The 22,195-nt window shown below is 36.0% G+C and overlaps 1 protein-coding gene across 8 annotated transcripts in view; it reads left to right on the top strand.

Moving 5' to 3' along the window:
* The window catches only part of ZNF644 (zinc finger protein 644), a 111,347-nt gene that overhangs the window by 58,882 nt on the left and 30,270 nt on the right, over window positions 1–22,195 (top strand). Inside the window, exon 2 of one of the 8 annotated variants that reach the window (XM_024743588.1) lies at window positions 14,256–14,341. The exons of the other annotated variants lie outside the window; for them this stretch is intronic. Coding sequence (XP_024599356.1) covers window positions 14,325–14,341 — 17 coding nt within the window. The 5' untranslated portion in view covers window positions 14,256–14,324. The remainder of the gene's footprint in view (window positions 1–14,255; window positions 14,342–22,195) is intronic. 8 annotated transcript variants of the gene reach the window in all.

Here is a 22,195-nt window from a genome sequence, read left to right as displayed (position 1 = left end):
CTTTAAGTATATCATGCCACTCCCTTCCGGCTTCTAGAGTTTCTGCTGAGAAATCAGATGTTAACCTTATGGGAGTTCCCTTGTGTGTTGTTTGTCGTTTTTCCCTTGCTGCTTTCAATAATTTTTCTTTGACTTTAATTTTTGTCAATTTGATTACTGTGTGTATTGGCATGTTTCTCCTTGGGTTTATCCTTTATGGGACTCACTGTGCTTCCCGGTCTTCGGTGGCTATTTCCTTTCCCATGTTAGGCAAGTTTTCAACTATGATCTCTTCAGATATTTTCTCTGGTCCTTTCTCTCTCTCTTCTCCTTCTGGGACCCCTATAATGCGAATGTTTTTGCATTTAATGTTGTCCCAGAGGTCTCTTAGTCTGTCTTCATTTCTTTTCATTCATTTTTCTTTATTCTGTTCCGCAGCAGTGAATTCCACCATTCTGTCTTCCAGGTCACTTATCTGTTCTTCTGCCTCAGTTATTCTGCTATTGATTCCTTCTAGTGTAGTTTTCATTTCAGTTATTGTATTGTTCACCTCTGTTTGTTAGTTCTTTAATTCTTCTAGGTCTTTGTTAAATATTTCTTGCATCTTCTCGATCTTTGCCTCCATTCTTTTTCCGAGGTCCTGGATCATCTTCACTATCATTATTCTGAATTCTTTTTCTGGAAGGTTGCCTATCTCCACTTCATTTAGTTTTTCTGGGGTTTTATCTTGTTCCTTCATGTGGTACAGAGCCCTCTGCCTTTTCATCTTGTCTGTCTTTCTGTGAATGTGGTTTTTGTTCCACAGGCTGCAGGATTGTAGTTCTTGCTTCTGCTCTCTGCCATCTGGTGGATGAGGCTGTCTAAGAGGCTTGATGGGAGGGACTGGTGGTGGGTAGAGCTGACTGTTGCTCTGGTGGGCAGAGCTCGGTAAAACTTTAATCCACTTGACTGTTGATGGGTGTGGCTGGGTTCTCTCCCTGTTGGTTGTTTGGTCTGAGGCAACCCAACACTGGAGCCTACCTGGGCTCTTTGGTGGGGCTAATGACAGACTCTGGGAGGGCTCACACCAAGGAGTACTTCCCAGAACTTCTGCTGCCAGTGTCCTTGTCCCCACCGTGAAACAAAGCCACCCCCTGCCTCTGCAGGAGACCCTCCAACACTAGCAGGTAGGTCTGGTTTAGTCTCCCCCGGGGTCACTGCTCCTTCCCCTGGGTCCCGATGCACACAGTACTTTGTGTGTGCCCTCCAAGAGTGGAGTCTCTGTTTCCCCCAGTCCTGTCGAAGTCCTGCAATCAATTCCCACTAGGCTTCAAAGTCTGATTCTCTAGGAATTCCTCCTCCCATTGCCGGACTCCCAGGTTGGGAAGCTCAGAACCTTCACTCCAGTGGGTGGACTTCTGTGGTATAAGTGTTCTCTAGTTTGTGAGTCACCCACCCACCAGTTATGTGATTTAATTTTACTGTGATTGCGCCCGTCCTACTATCTCATTGTGGCTTCTCCTTTGTCTTTGGATGTGGGGTATCTTTTTTGGTAATTTCCAGTGTCTTCCTGTCGATGATTGTCCAGCAGCTAGTTGTGATTCTGGTGTTCTCTCAAGAGGGAGTGAGAGCACGTCCTTCTACTCCGCCATTTTGGTTCCTCTCCGTGGGCCATTTAATCAAATTGTTAAAGTTATGTTTGTAAGTTGTTCATAGTATGCCCTTATTATCCTTACAGTGTTTAAAGGGTCTATGGTGATATCTCGTTTCATTATTAAATTGACAAATTTTTTTTTAATCTTTATCATTCTTGCTGGAAGTTTATTAATTTTATTGATTTTTTTCGTATAGCTAGCTTTTTGTTTCAGTGATTTTTCTGTTTTCAATTTCATTTATTTCTGCTGTTATACTTATTATTTCCTTCTTTTTGCTTGCTTTGGGTTTATTCTGCTCTTCTTTTTCTTTTCAAATGTAACATTTAATGGTATAAATTTAAGTTTCCCTGTCAGCATTGCTTTAGTTGCATCTCTTATATTTTGATAAGTTGTATTTTCATTTTCATTAAGTTCTCGTTTTTTTTTTGTTTGTTTGTTTTTGTGGTACGCGGGCCTCTCACTGTTGTGGCCTCTCCCGTTGCGGAGCACAGACTCCAGATGTGCAGGCTCAGCGGCCATGGCTCATGGGCCCAGCCACTCTGCGGCATGTGGGATCTTCCCGGACCGGGGCACAAACCCGTGTCCCCTGCATCGGCAGGCAGATTCTCAACCACTGTGCCACCAGGGAAGCCCTAAGTTCTCATTTTTAAAATTTTCTTTGAGAATATTTGAGCCATGGATTATTTAGAAGTATGTTGTTCAATTTTCAGTTGATAGAGATTTTCCTTTTATTTTTTCATTACCAGTTTCTAGTTTGATTACCATTCTTTTCAATTTGTTCAGGTTTGTTTTATTGCTGAGGGTATTGTCTATCTTCATAAATGTTTCATAGGCACTTGGATAAAATATCTATTTCTCTGTTGCTGGTTGAAATGTTTTAAGTATTTCAGTTAGATCCTGTTGGTTGATCGTTTTCAGATTTTTTTATATTCTTGCTGATTTTCTTTAGTAGTTGAATCAGTTGCTGAGAGAAGAGTGTTAAAGTCTCCAACAGCAATTGTGGATTTGTCTGTTTCTTTTTAGTTTTATCAGTTTTTGTTTAGTGTATTTTGAGGTTGTGTTGTTTGGTATAACACATTTAGGATCATTGTCTTCCTGGTGAGTTGATCATTTTATCATTATTTAATGTCCCTGTTGATCACTAGTAATTTTCTTTGTTTTTAAGTTTGTTTTACCAGATATTAGTGTTTGCATGGCATATCTTTTTCCATTCTTTTATTTTCAGCCTACTTATGTCACTGAATTTGAAATAAGTTTCTTGTAAGCTGTATATAGTAAAGTTGTGTTTTTTTTAATCTACTCTGTCATTTTCTTTCTTTTGATATATTTAGATTATTTACATTTAAGGTAATTTTTGATGTTTTCTCTGGTTGTTGTTACTCTTTTCTTGCCTTATGATGGGTTACTTAAACAGTTTTTTAAGGGTTCCCTTTTTGTTCTGTGTGCAATGCATTTTTGATGTCTCTCTGTATGTCCTAATCTCTCTTTATAAAGACACCAGCCAGACTGGATTAGTGCCCACCCTAGTTACCTCTGTTTAACTTAGTTACCTCTTTAAAGGCCTTGTCTCAAATATGACTACATTCTGAGGTGCTGGGGCTTAAGACTTCAATATATGATTTGCGGGGGAGGTGGGGTGGAGACGTAATTCAGTCTATAACAGTAAGTTTCAAGTGTTCTCCTATGTAACTGAATTAAAGAGTTAAATGAAATTATTTGGAATTGTTTTTTTCTAACCATTTTAAACCATTCTCTTAGAGTGTAATAACAAGGTGTGAGGCATCAAGTCAGATATGTAAGTTTCAGTTTGCTGTGGCAAGTAGGTATGCATCTGTGTCATCTGAGAGGTATATTAAAGTACTTAGAACAAAAGTCGTAAATCTGGGAGAGAGTTATAGCCTTGTTTTATATCATTTATGATACAAATTTGTTTTAAAAATTCATTTTGACCCATTTTAATTATCATTATGATATTGTCATAAAGAAACAGTAAATGTTTGTAGTATATGCCAAATTTATACAAGTCAATCTGGAGATAGTTACTGTTTAGGCACCTGAAAGTGAATGATAGAACAGTTAATGTTGTAGAGATTTGTATTATTCATATGTAGTAGAAATAGTAGAATTACTAATAGAAATTAGTAGAAATATTAAATAAGCTTTTATCTTTTGTGCACACAATGATGGCTAGGGAAAGGCTACTCAGAAACATGCAGTATGTCTAGATAAGACAATTGAAGTTAATAAAAAGAAAGTTTGCTTTGTTTAATTACCAAAATTGACTGATTGCAGGCTTTATTATTCACTTATAGTTAGTCTACTTTATCTGTATCTCTTCATTAGTATTCAAGCACATTCTAGTTGCTTAAAAACACAGTGTATATAACAAAAGACATGGTGCATGTTCTCTTCGAACTTCAGTTCAGTGGGAGAGATACATTAAACAATGATAATATCAATTGAATATTTGAAAGATATTAGTGCTCTGAAAGGAACAGTTCTTCAAAAGCATATGATAAAGGAACTTGACAGAGTGTTTGAGGAAACCTTTCTAGAGTAAGGGATGTTTAAGCTTTGATCTGAAGGAAAATTATGAGCTAAGGTTAACTGAATTTATGTGATAGAGGGCTGGGGAGAGGAGAGCAGAGGATTCCAGACCAAAGAAATTCCATCTGCAGAGGCTCTGTGATGAGAAGGAATATGCTGGGAAATTTGAGAGGACCAATGTAGTTGAATCCCTGAAAACTGTTAGGAGGAAAGTGTGTGACAAGACTAGAAAGGTAGGCAGGGCCCAGCAAAGCCATTTGAGCTATGTTAAAAGATTTGGGGTTTCCTCTGTCTTGAGACAGAGGAAAACATTGTGTTCCACAGAGGAGTAATGAACTTGAAGAGATCACTCTGCCGATATGTGTGAAGAATTGGTTAGAAAGGAACAAATAGATCCATTTAGAAAGCGCAGATGCATTAATTTTGTAAAATTCTTTCTGCTTATGATAGTACACACAAAAAAGTAGTCACTCCGGGTACTGTTTTAGATAACAGGGGTGTGTCAGTGAACAAAACATAAGTCTCTGCCCTCAAAGAGCTTACTTTGTAGTTGGGAAGAGAAAACAGATAATCAAATAAGTATATCATCTTTCAGGTGTTAGTAAGTACTGTATTAGTACTTACTATTAGTAAGAATGGTAAAACCAGATGGGGAGATAAAGAGAGACTTGAGAGTGCTATGTTATTAAGGATGGTCTAAGAAGAACTGAGGAGGAGATAACTGGAACTGAAGGAACAGATCTGCATATCACATATATTTGGAGGAAGAATTCCAGGCAGAGAACACTAAGTACAGAGTATGTGGGGCCTGGTCAAGGAAGAGCAAGGAGGCCAGTGTAGCTGAGGTACAGTGAGAAGAGGGAGAGTGTTAGGAGATGAGGTCTAGGACTAAGTGCATTATAGTTGGGTTGGATGTGAACTATATAACACTTATCACTTTGATATTTTATATATATAGCTTTATACTAAAATTTAGTAATTTCTTTTGTTGGTAATTGTTCATGAAATTAAAATAGTATTATTAAACTTCTGGACTTAATTCCAGTGATTGGAGTGGGGAGGGGGGTTCCCCCACACCACCAAGCATTTCTCCAGATACCAGTTGGTGTCCTACTATTCAACTCAGTCCTGACACTATCTACCCAGAGACAGCATCAGATTCCACAATAAGGGTTTAGTCCAGAAGACTACACTCCCCCTCTGCCCAATCACACACACACACTTCCGATGCCATTTGCAAGCCCAGGTTGTCACCTATGCTTCTGACTAATTGGCTACAGTTTGGAGGTTGTCACGACATTGTCCTTGGACTTCAGATGCCAGTTTCAAGTCCAGGTTTTTACCTATTCTTCTGGCCAACTGGCTCTAAATCAGAGCTTCCCATGACCCCCTCATTGGGTTCAGTTAATTTGCTAGAGTGGCTCACAGACCTTCAGGAAATCCATTTGCTCACTAGATTACCACTTTATTATAAAAGGATATAATTCAGGAACAGCCAGATAGAAACGATGCATAGGGGTAAGTATGTGGGGAAGGGGCTCAGAGCTTCTATGCCGTCTTCAGGTAAGCCCCTCTCCCAGTACCTCCATGTGTTCACAAACCCAGAAGCTCTCTGTACCTCATCCTTTTGGGTTTTTATGGAGGCTGCATCACATAGGCATGATTGATTAAATCATTTACCATTGGTGATTGATCCAACCTTCAGCCCCTCTCCCTTACCTGGAGGTCAGGGGAGTTGGCCTGAAAGTACAAAATCACACAGTTGGCTCCTCTGGCAATCGGTCCCCATTTTTAGGTGCTTGCCAGAAGTCTCCATTAACATAACAAAAGACACCTTTGTAGCTCTCCTGACAGGAAATGAAGGATTTTAGGAACTCTGTGCCAGAAACGGGAAGACCAAATACATGTTCCTTACTATAAGTCACAATATCACAAATATTCTGTCATTTAACAACTTTTAAGAGCTATTTCTGTCTTCTATTTAAATAAAAATATAGTCTTATCAAAAATACACAAATACAGAAGAGTAGTGTTGCTGCTTGAATTTCCTACCCCCTATACAAACCCCAAATTCACATGTTGAAATCCTAATCCCCAGTACCTAAGAGTAGTACCTTATTTGGAGATAGGGTCTTTTACAGAGGTAATCAAGTTAAAGTTAGGTCCTTAGGGTGGATCCTAATCCAGTTATGACTGGTGTCCTTATAAAAAGGGGAAATTTGGACACAGAGACAGGTATAGAGGGAAGACAGTTTGAAACAAAATAGGAAGATGATCTGCGTATGAGCCAAGGAGAGACCTGAAATAGATCCTTTCCTCACAACCCTGAGAAGGAATCAGTCCTACTGTAACCTTAATTTTGGAGTTCTAGCCTTAAGTCACCCAGTCTGTAGTTCTTTGTTACAGGACTGCTAGCAAACTAATACAGGTATTAACTGAAAAGCAAAAGTTTCTTTTTTTCTCTATTCTGACTCTCCTCACTCTCTCCCAACACTTACAAGGGTAGCAGATTGTTATGAAACCTTCGGGTCTTTTACTGTATGTGTTTTATTAATTTCTAGAGCAACTTAAGTCTTTTAAGAAAATATGGAATTAAAAAACAAGCAACATACACCTGAAACTAACACAACATTGTAAATCAACTATACTCCAATAAAAATTTTTTTAAAAAGAGCAGCAAAAAGTAAAGTCTACAGCACTATATTCATAGTTACTTACTTTCTATGAAAAATTTAACTTTGAAACTGTAAGACCATCTCAGTAGTACATACAACTTTTTTCTTAACAGATTGACCTATTTTGTTTTGTTTTTAAACTTTTATACCAAGATATTTCACAATCTTATTTCCTTTAATTTATTACTTTATTAAGATTGATTTTTCCATTCCAGTATTATATTCCATTATAACCTTTTCTATTGCTTCTGCATGGTATTTTGGAAAAAGAATTTGCTACCACTTGGTGGCACTACTTGGCTTAAAAATGAATCAGATTGTCTGCCGTTAACTGTACGCCGTTCCACTTAAATGACTAAATTCAGAGGGGATGTATTTGATATTAAGCAACTTAATATTATAAATGTTTGGTTCTTATTTTGTAAATAAAATAATAATTGGTGTTGTAAAACTGCATTTTATTAAAATGTCATATGGAATATAAAAACAAACCAATCCTTAGTTTGATGGGGAGGGAAAGCATACAGATTTTTGATAGAAACCTCCTTTATTTAGTCTAGGCATTATTTATATTCTGCCTTAAACCTCTATGTGTCTAAATTTTAGAAAAATATATTTTTAATATTAGAAACAAACATCTTCAACTTTCCTTTAATATTAATATTTTCTAAGACGTGTATTTTATTTTGTCTTATATAAAACTAAGATATTAGATTTTTTTAGGTGATCAAAATAAATGACACATGTAGGAAAACAAATTTAAAGTATATTTTATTTTGTCTTCCTGCAACATACTAAAAACTCAGGCAGTCATTTTTAATATATTTTATTTGTTTTATTTAATTAGGCAAAGGATCTTGAAGTGTAAGATGTGGAAAGTTATGATGTCCCCAGACATGATTTTTACTTCTAAACAATTGGTATATAATACCATAAAGCTAAAGTATTTGTGTAATTATTGTTTTCTGGGTTGCATATACAGCATATAAAAGGTAATGCCCCATGTCTTTTTTTTTTTTTTTTTTCCCTCTTTCCGGGCCGTGCCACGCGGCTTGCAGAGAGCTTACTTCCCCGACCAGGTATCGAACCTGGCCCCCCCCACAGTGAAAGTGCCAGGTCCTAACCACTGGACCGCCAGGGAATGGACTGCCAGGAATTCCCCACCCATGTCTTTTTCAAAATTGAAATATAATACATACAGGAAACTGTACTAAGTATACAGCTGAGTGAATCGTCACAAAGTAAACACTCCATGACCACCATAAATCAAGAAATAGAATACTGCCAGAAACAGAAGCCTCCTATGCTTCCTTTCCCAAGCACTCTCCCTTTCCCATTTCCTGGAGTAACGACTACCTGGCTTCAAAGACGGTAGCTTTTTTTTAAACCTGTTTTTGGACTTTTATAAAAATAGAATTATATAGTAGTAGCATTTTGTCTCTGTCATGTTTGGGAGATTCATGTATGTTATCAGCTACCAATATAACTGTAGCTCCCTTGTACTATTTTATCACCATTTATCTTTTTAGTTGGACATTTGGACTGAGTAATACTGTCATGAACATTCCTGTAAATGTTTCATGGGGTACATGTGCAACATTTATGTGGGATATATACCAGAAGTAGAATAACTGGGTCATTGGTGTATGTATGTTCAAATTTAGAAGATAATGCAAGAATTGTTTTCAGAGTCATTGTACCTATCCCATCAACAGAATATGAGGATTCCTATTGCTCTGTATTCTCACCAACACTTGGTATTAATAGCCTCTTTAATTTTAGCCCTTCTGAAGGATACATTTCCGTGATTCCAAATGAAATTGAGTACTTTTTCTTGAATTTATTGGCCGTTTGGATATCCTCTTTTTTATTATTACTATTTAATATTACTATTTAATATTAATACTATTTAATATTACTATTTAATATTTAATAAAATAATACTATTTTATTAGTAGTAGTATTTACTATTATTATTACTATTTACTATTATTACTATTTAGCTTTCTATATTACTGATTTATAGGAGTTACATATTTTATGGATGAGCCCTTTTTTTCCTACTGGAAAGGAACAGTAGGAAAGAACAGTTCTTTTCCTTCTGTTTTTAGGAGTTTTTATATATGCTAGATACAAATCTTCTGTTAGTTACATATGTTAAAAAAATATATCCATTTTGTCTTGATTTTCACCCTCTTAATGTTATCTTTTGATGAAAGGAAGGTCTTAATTTTAGTGTAGTCTGATTTATCATTGTTTTCCTTTATAGTCAATGCTGCTTGTGTCCTGTCTAAGAAGTCTTTCTCTGCTCCAAGAACATGAATGAAGATATTCTCTTATGTTACCTTCTACTATGTATCCTCTAGTGGTTCTCTAGAGGCACTTCACCCTGCCCTCATCCCACACCTTCCACCCCATGGGTAGGACATTTGGCAGTGTTCAGAGACATTGTTAGTTTTCACAGCTGGGTGGATGGAGTACTCCTGGCATCTAGTGGGTTGGCTAGGGATGCTACTAGACATTCTGCAGTGCACAGAATGCTAAGTATTCTACAGTGCACAAAAAAGTTAATTTAGCCCAAAGTTTCACTAGTGCTGATGAGGTTTAGAGACACTGTCCTAGAGGCTTTATTATTTTGCTTTCTACTTTCTATCTAGAATTGGTTATTGTATATTACTTTGTATGTTGTTTATGATGCATTTAGATTGACCTTCTACCTAGAACTTATTCTAGATATTATATGACATATAGAGGTCACCTTTTTTTTTTTATGGATGTACATTTTATGCAACATCATTTGTTGAAAAGATTGTTTCCCAGCTGCTCTGCAGTATTAACTTTTAATAAATCAAGTGACCATATATGTATGAATCTGTTTCTGGGCTCTATTTTTTTCCATTGGTCTACTTTATCTACCCTTGCACCAAAACTATGCTGTTTTAATTAACATGGCATTATAACAAGTCTTCATGTTCAATGAGGCAAGTTTTCCTACCTTGTTCTTCTTGGCTCTTTGCAGTTCCATATAAATTTTTACTGTCACATTGTCAGTTTTACAAAAATTGAATTGAGAAGGAGTTGACATCTTTATGTTATTAAATCTTCCAATCCATGAATGTCATATCCTTTCATTTATTTAGGTCACTGAGTCTCAAACTCTGTGTTCTCAAGATCCATTTAAACTCTAAAAAAAACCTTTTTTTAATCTGGTTTTGGGGAGCAAGAATATCCTATCAAATATTTACATAAATAACATACTTTTGTTTTGGGGAACAAGAATATCCTATTAAATGTTAACATAAATAATATAATTTTGTGAAAAATATACTTTCCAAAACAAAATTTAGTGAGAATAGTGTTACATTTTTGCAAATCTCTTTTATGTCTAGTTTAATGGAAGACAGCTGGATTCTCATACCTGCTCTGCTTTAATCCGTTGAGATAGCACAAGTCGTATAGACTGGAAAACTCTGTTGTACACTGTGAGAGAATGAGAGTGAAAAAGGCAAATAAGGTCTTATTAGTAATATTATGAAAACAGTTGTGATTTTGAGAATCCCCTGATAGGGTTTCAGGGACCCCCAGGGGTCCACAGATCACACTTTTGGGAGCTGTTGCCCTAGAGATTGCAACATGCATCCTTGACCAGTAAGAGTCTAATTAATTTACCTTATATCTTTCCAGACAATGTGAGGAACCTAAAACACTTTAATTCCATTAATCACCCCCCTCACCCTTTGCTCAGTTTATTTGCTATAATACCTGTTTTTAACTCCATATATATGTTATTTTTAAATTTTTTATTATTTATTTTTTTTTGTGGTATGCGGGCCTCTCACTGCTGCGGCCTCTCCTGCCGCGGAGCACAGGCTCCGGACGCGCAGGCTCAGCGGTCATGGCTCACGGGCCCAGACGCTCCGCAGCATGTGGGATCCTCCCGGACCAGGGCACGAACCCGCGTTCCCTGCATCGGCAGGCGGACTCTCAAGCACTGCGCCACCAGGAAAGACCCCCCATATATATTTTAATCGCCAGGAGACATCATCATTATTTTATGTCAGTATTTTAGATTTACCCAAGTTAACATTTTTAGCGCTTTTTATTTCTGCCTGCATCTTCAGTTCTCCACCTTCAATCATTTCCCTTTTTTGAAGAATACCCTTTAGTATATACTTTGGTATAGATTTGTGCTGAGAAATTCCTCTCAGTTTTTGTTTTCTGGTCATGTTCTGTATTTCACCTTACCGGGGCACAAACCCGTGTCCTCTGCATTGGCAGGCCGACTCTCAACCACTGCGCCACCAGGGAAGCCCTCACCTTCACTTTTGAATGACAGTTTTTTACTGGTTAGAATGCTGGCTTGGCCATCATTTTCTTTTAATTAGGCTATTATCCCTTTGTGTTCTGGCTTCTGTTGTTTCTGTTGAGAAATTAGGTGCTACTCCTGTCAACATCTTCCAACCAGAAAGACCAGCAAAGAACACCTATAGTTGAACATGGTTTTTACTTGTTGAAGTGAAAGATTCTTCATAGTATAGGGAATTTGGGGGTGTCTTTTTAAGAGGGTATTAGAACCTATTATAGGATTGGACTTTGGTTGGGTAATTTTAGAGAGGAGCTAATGAAGTAGAAGTTTGCTCTAAATTAGATGTTGTCAGAACATGGGCACATTTGACTGCCATCTTTTTTTTTTTAATTGAGGTGAAATTTACATAACATGCAGTTAATCATATTAAGTGTACAATTCAGTGGTATTTACTATATTCACAATATACTTTCCTTTCTCATTTCAAAGGTGTTTCAACACCCTGTAAACGTTAGGTAATCATTTCCAATTCTCCCCTTCCACTATCACCTGGTACCCTTTACTTTCTGTCTCTATGGATTTACCTATTCTTGCTATTTCAAATGAAAGGAATGGTACAATGATTCTTTATGTCTGACTTCTTTCACTTAGCATATTTTCAAGGTTCATCCAAGTTGTAGTATGTACTTCGTTTCTTTTTTTGGCTATTATGAATAATGATGCTGTAAACATTCATGTACAATTTTCTGTGTGTACGTAAGTTTTCATTTCTCCTGGATATATATCTAGGAGTTGAATAGCTGGGTTACGTGGTAATTCTTTGTTACCTTTTTTAAGAACGCCCAACGGTTTTCCACAGTGGGTACACTGTTTCAGTTTCTCACCAGCAATGTATGGGGTCTCTATTTCTCCACATTCTCATCGACACTTGTTATTTTCCAGGTTTTTTTTTGGTTTTTTTAATTAAAGCTATTCTAATGGGTGTGAAGTGGTACCTTATTGTGGTTTTCATTTGAGTTTTCTTAATGACCAAGAGGGTGAACATCTTTTCATGGGCTTGTTAGCCATTTGTGTATCTTCATTTGAGAAATGTCGATTTAAGTCCTTTGCCTAATTTAAAAATTGGGGTTTTTTTCTTTTTGTTATTGAGCTGTTTATATATTCTGGATATTAAACCCTTACCAAATATATCTTGATAATGTCCTTTGCACAGAAGTTTTGGTGAAGTCCAAATTATCTGTTTTTTTCATTTGTTCATCATGTTTTTGGTGTCAATTCTAAGAATTCATTGTCAAATCCAACATCATAAAGATCCATCCCTAAGCCTTATTCTAAGAGCAATAGCAGTTTTAGTTCTTATGTTTATGTTGTTGGTCCATTTTGATTTAATTTCTGTAGATGAAATGAGGCAGGGGTTCAGCTTCATTCTTTTACATGTGATTGTTCAGTTTTCCCAGCACCATTTGTTGAAAGACTGTTCTTTCCCCATCGAATGGTCTTGGCACCTTTTTAAAACTCAGTTGGCCAGGGCTCCCCTGGTGGCGCAGTGGTTGAGAGTCCGCCTGCCGATGCAGGGGACACGGGTTCATGCCCTGGTACGGGAAGATCCCACATGCTGTGGAGTGGCTGGTCCCGTGAGCCATGACCGCTGAGCCTGCGCATCCGGACCTTGTGCTTCACAACGGGAGAGGCCACAACAGTGAGAGGCCCGTGTACCGCATTAAAAAAAAAAAAAAATCAGTTGGCCATAGATATTTGGACTTATTTCTGGATTCTCAAATGTATTCCATTGGTCTATATATCTACCCTTATTCCACTACCACAGTGATTACTATAGCTTTGTAGTAAATTTTAAAGTTATTATGAGTCCCCCTACTTTATTTCTTTTTCATTGTTTTTGCTCTTAAGGCCCCCTTACAGTTCCGTATGAATTTTAGCATCAGCTTATCCGTTTCTATTTAAAAAGGCCATTAGAACTTTGATAGGGATTGCATTGAATCTGTAGATCACTTTGGGACGTATTGTCATCTTAACAATATCTTGTTTTCTAATCCATGAACATGGGATGCCTTTCCATTTATTTAGGCCTTCTTTAATTTCTTTCAGCAGTGTTTTGTAATTTTTCAGTGTATAAGTCTTTCACCTTCTTGGTTGCATTTATTTCTAGGTATTTTATTTTGAATGCTTTTGTAAATAGAATTTTCTTAATTTCCTTTTTGGATCATTCATTGCTAACATAGAGAAACACGATTGATTTATGTTTGTTTATCTTATACGTGCAAGTTTGCTGAAGTTGTTTATTATGTTAGCTCTAGTAAGTTTTTTGTGTGGAATCTGTGGGCTTTTCTATACAGGCATACCTCGTTTTATTGCACTTCACTTTATTGTGTTGCAGATACTCCATTTTTTACAAATTGAAGGTTTGTGGCAACCATGTGTTGAACAAGTCTGTTGGCACCAGTTTTCCAACAACATTTGCTCACTTGATATCTCTGTTACATTTTGGTAATTATTGGAATATTTCAAACTATCAAATAGCATTGCATGCTACAGAGAAATTGTTCATGAAAGAAAGAGTCAGTCGATGCAGCAATCTTCATTGTTGTCTTATTTTAAGAAATTGTCACAGTCACCCCAATCTTCAGCAACCACCACTCTGATCAGTCAGCAGTCGTCAACACTGAGGCAAGACCCTCCACCAGCAAAAAGATTATAACTTGCTGAAGGCTTGGATGATGGTTAGCATTTTTTAGCAATAAAGTATTTTTAATTAAGGTATGTGCATTGTTTTTTTTTTAGACATAATGTCATGGCACACTTAATCGACTGTAATAGACTCTGGAAAAGCCAGGGGACTGGGGTCCCCATCATCTGCACAGTCGAAAATCCAAGTATAACTTATGGTCAGCCCTCCGTATCCAAGGTTCCAGATCCACGGATTCAACCCACCTCAAATTATGTAGCACTGTAGTATTTACTATTGAAAAGAATTCGCTTATAAGTGGATCCGTGCAGTTCAAACCCGTGTTGTTCAAGGGTCAACTGTGTAGTGTAATCATGACTTTTATATTCACTGAGAAACCAAAAAATTTGTCTTGTCTCTCTTTGTTGCAGTATTCCCTTTATTGCAGTGGTCTGGAACCAAACACCCGATATCTCCAAGGCGTGCCTGTGTATAGAATCATGTCATCTGCAAATAGGTAGTTTTACTTCTTTCCAATTTGGATGCCTTTTACTTGTTTTACTTGCATAAGTGCTGTGCCTAGGACTTCCAGTACAATGTTGAATAGCAGTGGTAAAAGCAGGCAGCCTTGTCTTGGGAGGAAAACTTTGTGTTTAACCATTGATGAGTATGATGTTAGCTGTGGGTTTTTCATGGGTACCTTCTATCATGTTAAGGAAATTCCCTTCTAATTCGAGTTTGCTGAGTGTTTTTAATCATGAAATAGTGTTGGATTTTGTCAAATGGTCTTTCTGCATCTATTGAGATGATTGTGTAGTTTTATTCCTTTGTTCTATTAATATAATACATTGCTTTTCTTATATTGAACCACCTTGGCTTTACTGGAGTAATCCCACTCAATTATGATTATAATCCTTTTAATACGCGGTTGGATTCAGCTTGGTAGCATTTTGTTGAGGATTTCTGCGTGTCTTCATAACAGTCTGTCATTTTCTTTTGGTATCTTTGTCTAGCTTTGGTTTTAGGGTAAAGCTGGCCTCATAGAATGTGTTAGGAAGTAGTCCCTCTTCTGTTTATGGAAAAGCTTGTGAAGGATTGATGTTAATTCTCTAAATGGTAAAATTTACCAGTGAAAGCATTTAGTCTTGGACTTTTCCTTTTGGGGGGTTTCGGGAGGTTTTTGACTACTGATTCAGTCTCATTACCTAATTATAAATCTGTTCAGATTTTCTGTTTCTTCTTGAGTCAGGCTTGGTAATTTGTGTTTCTAGGAATTTGTGCATTTCATCTAAATTATTTAATTTGTTAGTATTCAGTTCTAATATTTTGTTATAATCCTTTTAATTTCTCTAAAGTCTGTAGTAATGTCCCTATTTTCGTTTCTGATTTTAGTTATTTGCATCTTCCCTCCTTTTTTTCTTAGTAAGTTTCTTGTTAATTTTTTTGATCTTTTAAAAGAATTAACTTTTTATTTGATTCTATTTTTATATTTTCTTATCTATGCTCTAATATTTATTATTTCCTTCCTTCTTCTGGCTTGGGTTTAGTTTGCTCTTTTTCCAGTTCCTGAAGGTATAAAATTAGGTAATAGATTTGAGATCTTTCTTCTCTTTTAATGTAGGTATTTACAGCTATAAATTTCCCTCCAAATACTGCTTTTGCGACATTCCATGAGTTTTGGTATGTTGTGTTTTGTTTTCATTCATCTTGAGATTGCCCTCTTAATAAATCTCATCTGTAGGGAAGGCAGGCTGAAGCTGAGATAAACATAGTTGGTAAAGAAGGTAGCTAATCAACTCATTTAGCAAGGGAAGGCACTATTTGGTAGTTTGTGTTACACAGTTACCTTGTCTTAAGTCGATATTCTGTGAGGTATTTTTATGTTCAACAGGAGAACAATATGATTTAGCTGAAAGCATCAGATTAGTTCTCGGACATTAGGAGCTGCTTTTTTTCTTTCTCACTCTAATTATTGTCTCTTTGTGTAGTTATTCTTTTTTTCTGTGTCTACTTTTAAGATGTTCTAACTGTCTTTTATTGTCATCAGTTTTACTGTGATGCATCTAGGTGTAGTTTTCTTTCTGTTTATGTATCTTAGAGTTCCTGGTGCTTCCAGAAACCACAGCTTGATGTCTCTTGTCAGTTTTAGAAGATTCTCAGCCATTATCTCTTCAAGCATTGCTTCTGCCCTATTTTCTCTCTCCTTTATTTCTAGGATCCCCATTAAATATGTGCTAGATCTTTTCATTGTATCCTTTTTCAGGTTCCTGTCTTCATTTTCCATCCTTTTATCTCTCATTGCTTCATTCTGGGTACTTTATTCTGACCTTTTTCTAGTTCACTAATTAACTCTTAGTTGTATCTAATTTTTAGTTTTGTTGCATGGTGGCCAGAGAATGTGCTCTATGTGACTTCCATCTCTGTTGGAAATGTCTCTGTGGTCATTATAATATATAGTCAGATTATACAAATCTGTGTTTTACAAATATGTGTTTTGAAATAAAAATGTCTGTTTATTGTTGTGTAGAGTTCTCTATATATTTAATCAGTGGTCTTTAAATTTTTTCTTTGAAATGTCCTCTAAAAGAATTTTGACAAACTGTGGCATTTTTAAGTTGCATTTGTAATTTTTGTCACAAAGTGAAAGTATTTATCAATGCTTATATATTGTATACATGCTTTAAATCTAATTTCTTCAAAATCTTTGCACTGTAGTTTTAATTAATTCAGCTTACAGAAAATGTCAGCCACGGCCTCTCCCGTTGTGGATCACAGGCTCCGGATGCGCAGACTCAGCGGCCATGGCTCACGGGCTCAGCCGCTCTGCGGCATGTGGGATCCTCCCGGACCGGGGCACAAACCCGTGTCCCCTGCATCGGCAGGCGGACTCTGAACAACTGCGCCACCAAGGAACAGCTTCCCTTTTTAAATTCAGTTCACGTATCATACGTGTCATTGTTGACAACCTTCACATTTCTGAATTTTTATTCTAAGACTGGGGATTGGGGAGGGAAGGGAAAGTAGGTATGGAGAGGAAGAAGTTAGAGTGAGAGACAGACACTGGAATCTTGCCTTGAGTTGTTTTTCAGTGAATTGAGACTATGTGGCCTTTCTGTATCGTTTGCTTTGCTGCCATGGCATTCTCCCTAAGAAAATCTGGTATTCTCAAACCTTTTATTTGGTTCCCCAGAAGTTTTTACACATCAGAGCAATGTACAATATCAAGGTTCTGGGTGGTGGTACCCTTCTAGATCCATGAAATATTCAGCTAACAAGACAAAGATCTGTGCCCTTGAAACTTAGTTTTATGGGAATGATGCACAAACAATAACTGTAATTAGTAAGTATATTACATAGTATGTAAGAAGGTGATAAATGTTACGGGGAGGAAAAAGGGTAAACTAGTGTAAGTGTATTTAAGAATGTCAGCAATAGGGAAGTGAGTGAGTTTTGTATGTAATGTTAACCAAAGTGGTCCAGGCAGGCATTATTCAAGAGAAAATAGTTGAGCAAAAGCAAATTAAATGAGGAAGTTTGCCATGAGAGTACCTGGGAAATAGAGCATTTCAGCTTGAGGAATTGTCAGTGCTAAGGCCTTAATGTGGGAGAGAATGTTCAAAGAATAGTAAGAAAGCCAGCATGGCTGGAACTGGGTGAGCGAGTTAGGGAGAGGAGTAAGAAATGAGGTCAAAGAGAAAAAAAAGAGTTACTGGGAAGGATCTTCATAGCACCTTTTACAGGGTATTATAAGGATGTTGGGTTTTTTTTCTTTGAGGGAAAAACAGGGAGCTATTGAAGGGTTTTGAGGAACTTGATCTGTCTTAGGTTTTAAAATGATACCTCTCGTTGCAGTGTTGAGAACAGATGGTGGGTGGGCAAGAGTAGATGCACTAAAACCAGATTAGGAAGCCCTTGAAATAATACAGGGGAGAGATAATAGTGGACCTGGGTGTAGCAGTAGTGAGAGGCAATTGAATTCTGGATGTAATTTGAAGATGATGGCAATAGGATTTCCTGATGGTTTGGATATGAAGTGTGAATTAAAGAGAATAAGGAAGATTACTTGAAGGTTATTGGCCTGAACAACTGATGGAGATGGAGAAAGTTGCAGATTTGTGTTTGGGAATCTTTCTTTCATAAAGTGAGAGAAAGGTGATCTTGGAAGAGGAAAACTAGAATATTCTCCTTGATCTTTTGACTTTTGGGGAGAAGTGTTTAAAGCTTCCCTTTGTGACTGTCTATTTGTCAGTTTCTCCTAATACTTGTAAGTTTATAATTTATATATTTTGTAGGTATTTTGTTGTATGCATAGGGGTTCATGAATAATATATATCCTTGGTGGATCATGTACTTTATTAATATATAATATTCATTTCTAGCAGGTCTAGTGCTTTTGCCTTAAATTCCATTTGACTTTTCTGGTAGTAGAGACATCTATTTTCTTTTCATTAACATTTGCCTAGTTTATCTTTTCATCACCTCATCTTTCTTTTTATAAACAACATATAGAATACTTATGTTGTTTCTATATGTTAATTCTATACTTAAAAACAAAACAAAAATATGAATGCCTTTTTCTTAATATATGAACTTTTCACATTTATTCTGAATAAATTTATTCTGAATACCGGTATGTTTGGACTTCTTTCTGCTTTTTTTCTCTTTGCTTTGTTCTATTGTTGTTACTTTTTATATTGGATCAATTTTTTTCCATTTTTTAATTCTATAGATTTGAAATTATATATCTTATTTCACTATTTTAGTTGGTTATCCTTAACATTTTAACATACTTTTAAAAGATTTTCTTTTGATCGTTTTCCAGTAGTCAAAACTCTCATGTTGAAATCTTTTGGGGATCTTATTTCCCATATTATTAACTAGGAGGGCACTCAGGTGCAGGCCAGGAGTCTATCTATGGTCCATTTCCAGTCAGTCTGACAAGTTACTCTGATCCAGCATGATTATCCTGAACAAAAAAGAATACATGCTTCTCATTTCATAGGAATCCTTTTTGAACAACTGTCAACAGTTATTAGATTTAGTTGCATGTTTTACTAGTTTAATTGCTCACTAATGTTGATTGATTCTTCTTCACATATTCTTTTCTATCTGTGCCTGAATATCTCCTTGAGTAATTCTCTCATCTGTAGGTGATAAACATTTGGAATCCTTGTTTGTCCAATGATGTCTATATTTTGTTGTTATACTTGAATGCTAGTTTAGCTAGTTATAGAATTCTGGGCTAAAAAGTATTTTCACATCTTTCACCATGATACTGGCAAAAATTGTAAGAATATGGGGAAACAGACATTCTTATACATTGGAGGTAGACGTGCATATTGATAGAGATTTAGGGAAATGATTTGAAAATGTATATTAAACTAAAAAAATTCACGTGCAATTTTAAAGGATCTACATTATCAAAATAAAAACATGACTATAGGGCGGTCTATACAAGGATATTTATTGTAGCATGTATATAATATAATACCATTTCTGTGAAGGTAAGCACAAAGCAAATACATATGTATATATGTTTGTATGAATAAGAAAAAGGAGTAGTAGGATACACCAGACTATTACATTGGTAACTGAAGTGGGATAGAGTGGGAAAGGTAGAGGAGATTGCAACAAATATGTTCTACTTATGTAATTTTTTCCAATAAATTTGATTTTTAAAAATGTTTCCTCAAAAGCCTGATGACACTACTGGTGATGAATTGTGTATCCTTGTTTCTTTGTAGATAGTCTTGTTTTTGTTTTTATTTTTTCTTTTATTCTTAGAGTTCTGAAATTTCCCCCAGGACTTCTCAAGTGACATGTCTTTTTCTTCATCCTGCTGAGCACTCATTGAATGCTATTATTCTGAAGATTGTGCTTCTTGAGTTCTGAAATTTTTTTCTATTGTGTCCTCTTCCCTGTTCCCCTGGTTTCTTCTATAATTTCTACTCATTATAATTTGTGGGGTCTAGACTTTCTGTCTCTTTTTCTGTTATTATGTTTAATGCTCTTCCTACTCCCTTGTAAAAAAATCTTTCTATTGGAAGAATACCTCATTTCATCAGCTTTATTCACTCTGTTCTTCACCTCACCTGTTGAGAGTTGTTTTTGTTTTTGGGGTTTTTTTTTTTAGTAGTTTTTTATTTCAAAGTTGTCAGCCTACTGCTACTGTACTTCTTTCTTTAAAATACAATAGTTTATAGAATCTGAGGATATTAAGTATATTTACTTTCTCTTTTTATTCTTCCAGTGGTTAACCTTCTAATTTTAACAGACATTTAAATTTTATTTCAATCACTATTAATAAGTATTCATAACCTTGTTGTTGTAAAAAAACACTTAGCACACGAATTTCAGATCCCTTCACACACAACCTTTGGGGAAAATTTTTCTGAAATGACAGGTAAGTGGTAAACTTACACACTGTGTGCCCTCAACCTGAATGTTGTATAATTTGTCTTTGAATAGGATTGTATCAATATAGTCAAAGTAATTTTAACTCCAGACTTTGAAATTATTGCTCTATTGATGTAATAGTCTTAACGGTGAAAAGTCTGATGCTATTCTGATTCCTATTCTTTTGTATAAAACCTGTTTTTAGTTCTTTTGTTTATTTGTTTTTTTTTATTTGAGATTGTGGTCTCCTTTCTTTCCAGAGCCCTTGTCTATAACTGTTCAAGTTTATGGTTTTATTTGTCTACATATGTCTCTCTCTTCTAGTCCTTCTACTTTCATTTCATTGGCATTTTACAAGAGAGAAAGATAAATTCATGTCCTTGATATTCTGAAAGGGATCAGGAACTCTTAGAAACTCTTGAATCCTGAGTGGCCACTTCACATCTTTTTTCCTTAGAGCACTGGGTCATGCACTGTAATTCCCCTCTTTATTGCTTATTGAACAGTAAAGCCCTGCCTTATCCCACAAGAGTGGTATTGTTCTAGCACCAGCAACTCTTAAGATATGCTTCTTCCTATGGCTCTTTATCTTCTGCTTATTTATCCTGTTTATTATACCCTGGGAGTAGTGTAAGTTCTCAGGTATCTCCTCCCAGAATACATTTCTGCTTGTAAGGGAGGGTCTCCATTATCATTAGGAGCAGTACACAAATTCAGTGTCATCATTCTGTACATGAAGCAAGTTAATGGCAAGGATCATGGGGAATGAACACTTAATGATTAATTACTAAATAACAGGCCCTTTGCTACATGTTTTATGTACATTGTCTTATTTAATCCTTACAATCCTATAAGAAGGTTCCACTCTTATTTTATTGATGAAGCAACTTGAAGTTGAAGGAAAGTGGAGTAACTTTGTCCTAATACGCTAGACGTTGTGGAGCTATTTCTCAAACCCAGGCAGGTCTGCCTCCAAAGAGTGATTGTCTTGGCACTGCACTATAAAATTTATCTAAAACTCTCTCTTTTCTGTTAGGCTTTTCTTAGCCATGGTATTTTATAGGACCTTCTACTTCCTCTGAACTGTAGACTAATATTATTATTAAATAATTCATATTACTCACTGGGGAAATAATGTATTGCTTTTTATTGATAGCAGTATTTTATACTTATGTGTCCTATATAGTCTTCCTCAGATAGCAGTACAGTTAAAAAAAAAAAAAAAAAACTACCAAAAATACCATTTGGATAGTTAGAGTTACGAATAATTAAAATTTTCCATGAAATACCTCAATATTAAATATGCTTCAGTCTTCTTTTATAAAACAGTAATGTGCTATTGATAACATTTTGGTTTTATGAATTTGGTAATATGGAAACCAAACATTCTGTCTCTCATGGTTCAAAATTGCTACTCTTGACCATGACCTCAGTCTCTCTCCATATGAGTAAACCTCAAGGAAATTCTGCGGCTTGCAGGATCTCAGTTCCCCCACCAGGGATTGAACCCAGGCCGTGGCAGTAAGAGCACGGAATCCAAACCAGTAAACCACCAGGGAACTCCACGTTTGATTATCAATAAGTACTTGCATTTCTAAATATAATGTAGTGTTTTCTGTAACGTTTTGGTGAAATTTTGTAATTACTTAAATTCATAATAAATAAATGCTTCTGGTTTTATAATTAAAACTCCAGAATTGAACATGCAGTAAGTAAAAACTTGTTAGGTCAAATGTAAAATCAGAAAAAAAGCAGTGGCTGGTTTGTGATTTGCCTTTACAAAAATCATTCTTTCTTTTTTTTTAAGGACAGTGATATGAGAGAGGTGCATACTTTCTTTTAAGGAAAGCAAATTTCTTATATTTGAATTTTTTACCATCCTAAATGAAGATAATTATAGAGTAGTGATTACCTTGGAATATTTTTCTCAGAAGATAATTGGAATTTTGTAGGCTGATTTTAGAGAAAGGAAAGA

Source organism: Neophocaena asiaeorientalis, unplaced genomic scaffold (genome assembly GCF_003031525.2).
Source record: "Neophocaena asiaeorientalis asiaeorientalis breed wild unplaced genomic scaffold, Neophocaena_asiaeorientalis_V1.1 scaffold317, whole genome shotgun sequence".
In the NCBI taxonomy this organism is placed as follows: Eukaryota; Metazoa; Chordata; class Mammalia; order Artiodactyla; family Phocoenidae; genus Neophocaena; species Neophocaena asiaeorientalis.
The sequence above is the reverse complement of the archived record's forward strand: the minus strand, read 5'-3'. Positions and strand labels throughout refer to the sequence as shown.